The 3454-nt window shown below is 41.3% G+C and overlaps 1 protein-coding gene across 1 annotated transcript; it reads right to left on the bottom strand.

The window, feature by feature from the left end:
- Nucleotides 1–391: 391 nt before the first annotated feature.
- LOC126369155 (uncharacterized) lies at nucleotides 392–3454 on the bottom strand. Its single transcript, XM_050013448.1, has 4 exons — nucleotides 3416–3454; nucleotides 2417–2540; nucleotides 1670–1928; nucleotides 392–589 (listed from the first exon to the last, which is right to left on the bottom strand). The coding sequence occupies exons 1-3, from the start codon at nucleotides 3452–3454 to the stop codon at nucleotides 1675–1677; spliced, it is 417 nt and encodes a 138-aa protein (XP_049869405.1). The 3' UTR covers nucleotides 392–589; nucleotides 1670–1674.

The raw sequence follows: 3454 nt of genomic DNA, 5'->3' as shown, positions 1-3454 counted from the left end.
TATGAAGGAATCTCTTATCAGTGATAATAGGCAAAATGAAGCAGTTAGAGGTTATTTAATCGCTGCGGATGCGGATTCTAGCGCATGCTGGTGTGAATTGGGGCAGGGGTGGAGGGAGGTTGGAGGTCATCATCATCACCAATCATCATTTATTATCTACATCATACCTATACTCGCAGTCCCTGTTCCTAGCTGCAGATGCGGGCGCTGGTCCAAATTGGAGGGTGTTCGTGCAGATGCTTAGGAAGACAGATACTTCTTCGAAAAAGAAGACTACCAAAACAAACAAACCAATGAGACACGGACAGACTTTATTACATGCACCGGGTGAAAGGCATGGGCCTGCTCATGCGCGAGTCGGCATTGTCTTTCAGGATGGCGAGGACCAAGATAAGTGCGTCGAAGAGCAGCACGGTAGCGTTGGCTAGGGCGCATAAAGCTGCGGTCTCTGCGCGCGCGCGCCGCGCACACTCCGGCACGCCGTTCCAACTGGACAGGGTGAACAGCGCCGACGCAGCGAACATCACCGAGCCCGAGCTTGACCACCACGCTTCTACGTACGCGTGGGGTAAGGCTGACATTACTTCGCCTGTGAAGAATAAGTTTGGTTATTTAACACATTCCTCGCTCCGCGCTCGGATCCGAGAGGGGCGTGGCTATTGTAGCGGCGCCTACCGCTCGGATCCGAGCGCTAGAGATGGTAATTGGGGATCGCAATTCCGGACCAATTTTCAAACCCGGTATTTTCGTTATTGCCCGCAGAACAATACCGGTATACCGGGATTCGAAAAATGTGTTTTTTTATTGAAATAATAATAATAACAAAATACATTTATCCATATTTACAAGCATGCATAATTATGTACTTAATGAAAATTCACCTTAAAAAGTTTTGGTTTCCAGCTATGATTTTTATTTATTTTGTAAACAGTGAATGTGTTAAATAATATTTGCCTTTATGACAGCAATACGTATGTACTTACAAAAAGAGTCCAAAAAAACTAATAAATAACACAAGAGCTTTAAGTATAAATAGTCAAGAATACATAACATAGCATCACGCCTGTATCCCTGTAGGGGTAGGCAGAGATGTATTTTAGTATTTACACCCACTTTTCGCCAGCTATGTTTAAGTCCCATGTAATTGGGGGCAGGCCTATTGCTATGAAACGTGAACAAATCCTGAAAACCACGTGATATCAATTAACTATGATCCAAAGAGTGGAAAAAAGACAAGTTAAATCTATTTAGTTATTCACACAAATCTCTAACGATTGTAGGTAATACTACAGTTCTAACTCTATCATTCCGAATTAAACGTAAGTTTCAGCTACGAAATGATACGTAAGTACACACGGTTACAAGTTACACACTGATGTATAATACACTTTGAAACCATGTCACATTAACTTTTTTGACAAATTAACCGTAAGTCTCATTTAATGTCAAATATGATAGTGCGACAGGGTTCTAATGTGGGTATATGATGTTGCTCATGACTGTACGTATGTGATTAGCTGACATGTAAAATAAGAATGAATATAAAACATTGCATTTATACAAAACTTCCATAAGCGATACAACTTCAACAGTTACGTTACTGCTACATCCAAATATCATCTACCAAGCCGCATTTATACCGTCTACCGTTACCAGCATAAGCATTCACCTTGATCACACGCTGACATCCTCGTCATATTCCTCCGAGTCCAGGTATGCGAGACTGACGTCGAAGAGTAGAACAACAGCGACCAGCAAGGCCACGCAGCCACAGACCACAGCCGCCCCATAGTCCCCAGTACGCGGGAACGGATGCTCCTTGACCCTCGCTGACAGCACCTTCCCGCCACTAGCAGAGAACAGTGCCATGCCCACTATGCCAAAGTATATGTCTTGCACGAGATCCACCGGCGCGAATAGGCATTCCCCTAGAATGGTTCAGTTTGTGAGAATAATGTGACAAGCCATTTAGTACAAGTAGTAGGTATGTGTAAATAAACCTATGGACCTACTAAATTTACCTACTTACATGTTTTAATATAATTGAAGCTCATTGCTTAGTCTTGTCAGGGGCCTTTTCCGGCTCAATAGTAACCCTGATACCAGGGTTGATGGGATGATTCACCTCATAACCCACACAATAGAAGAAGAATTGCTAAGTGTTCCAATGATATATTTAAACATGTCTTATACACAAATACCTACTTTCCTATTAAAAAAAAAAACAATGAAATCTTTATACTTTTGTTTTGTTTTTGGTAAAGACGAAATTTGCACATATGTTTCAAGACGGACATTTTCACATCATATTCTTAATAGTTACACCATTATCGATCTTGAAATCTTGACAAATGAATATCAAGGTGGTTGGTATAAATGCGACTTTATTTTTCAACTAAGAATTCAAGTTTCATACCAATGATCTCTCCTGCGAACACCGCGATATAACCGACGTACGTGCCAGAGCACAACATTAGAGTAGGGACGTCGGTCAGGTCATAGCTGAGCAGATGTAGTATGAGGCAGGCCACAGCTAACGTCTGTAAGAAATACAATAATTGATACTCTACTACTCTATTACTATCTCTCTACTATTGTACTGCACTGTTTTGGGAATAAAGTTATTCTATTCTATTCTATAAATCAACGGCCTCTGTGGTCCAGTGGTTGAGCGTTGGACTCACGATCCGGAGGCCCCGGGTTCGAATCCCGGTGGGAAGATATCACAAAAATCACTTTGTGGTCCCTAGTTTGGTTAGGACAATACAGGCTGATCACCTGATTGTCCGAAAGAAAGACGATCCGTGCTTCGGAAGGCACGTTAAACCGTTGGTCCCGATTACTATTTACTGATTTAAGTGAGTAATTGTTACATGAGCCATGTCAGAGGCCTTTGGCGGCTCAATCATAACTCTGACACCAGGGTTGATGAGGCTGGTATTTCATCCACCTCACAACCTACACGATAATAAGATTGATAAATCGATAATGCTGGTGTTAGGAATTCTTTCATATCCGCATTGAGGTGTACTTACTTGAGAGTAAAAAAAAGAAAAAGCATAGAATGAGTAATGCAAAAGTATACCCCGGACACTTCATACAAAAATCTCATTCTTATCGAGTGCTACCTAAGGCGTTAGTGCGAGTGAGACACAGGGGGTTAAAAAGGCCTAAAAAGCAATGTTGCAATTTGACACTTGCGCATATAAAATTAAGTGCGCAATACAAACAAATGTTAAATAGCAATATTGCTTTTTTACATGAATTGCTTCGATGTGGCCTTTTTAACCCCCACAGTCCTAAAAGCAGCTGCAAGTTTTATGACGACATCTGGCTTTGCTTAATTCTGACATGGTTACACAGCTGTAAGGCTATGTACGTTGATCTTATTAGAAATGCAATAAAATGTACTTACCAATTCCATCAATTTTATCATACATGTCTGTACTAACAT

Source organism: Pectinophora gossypiella, chromosome 8 (genome assembly GCF_024362695.1).
Source record: "Pectinophora gossypiella chromosome 8, ilPecGoss1.1, whole genome shotgun sequence".
Lineage (NCBI taxonomy): Eukaryota > Metazoa > Arthropoda > Insecta > Lepidoptera > Gelechiidae > Pectinophora > Pectinophora gossypiella.
Note: the sequence above shows the minus strand (reverse complement) of the source record. Positions and strands in the feature narration are given on the sequence as shown.

What these genes read in the sequence shown, in the direction of transcription:
- LOC126369155 (XM_050013448.1), bottom strand. Translation starts at nt 3,454, where the DNA reads ATGTTAGTACAGACATGTATGATAAAATTGATGGAATTG. An exon ending in TGATAAAATTGATGGAATTG is followed by an intron (nt 2,541 to 3,415) that starts GTAAGTACATTT and finishes TATTTCTTACAG; the next exon opens with ACGTTAGCTGTGGCCTGCCT. An exon ending in GTTCGCAGGAGAGATCATTG is followed by an intron (nt 1,929 to 2,416) that starts GTATGAAACTTG and finishes GAACCATTCTAG; the next exon opens with GGGAATGCCTATTCGCGCCG.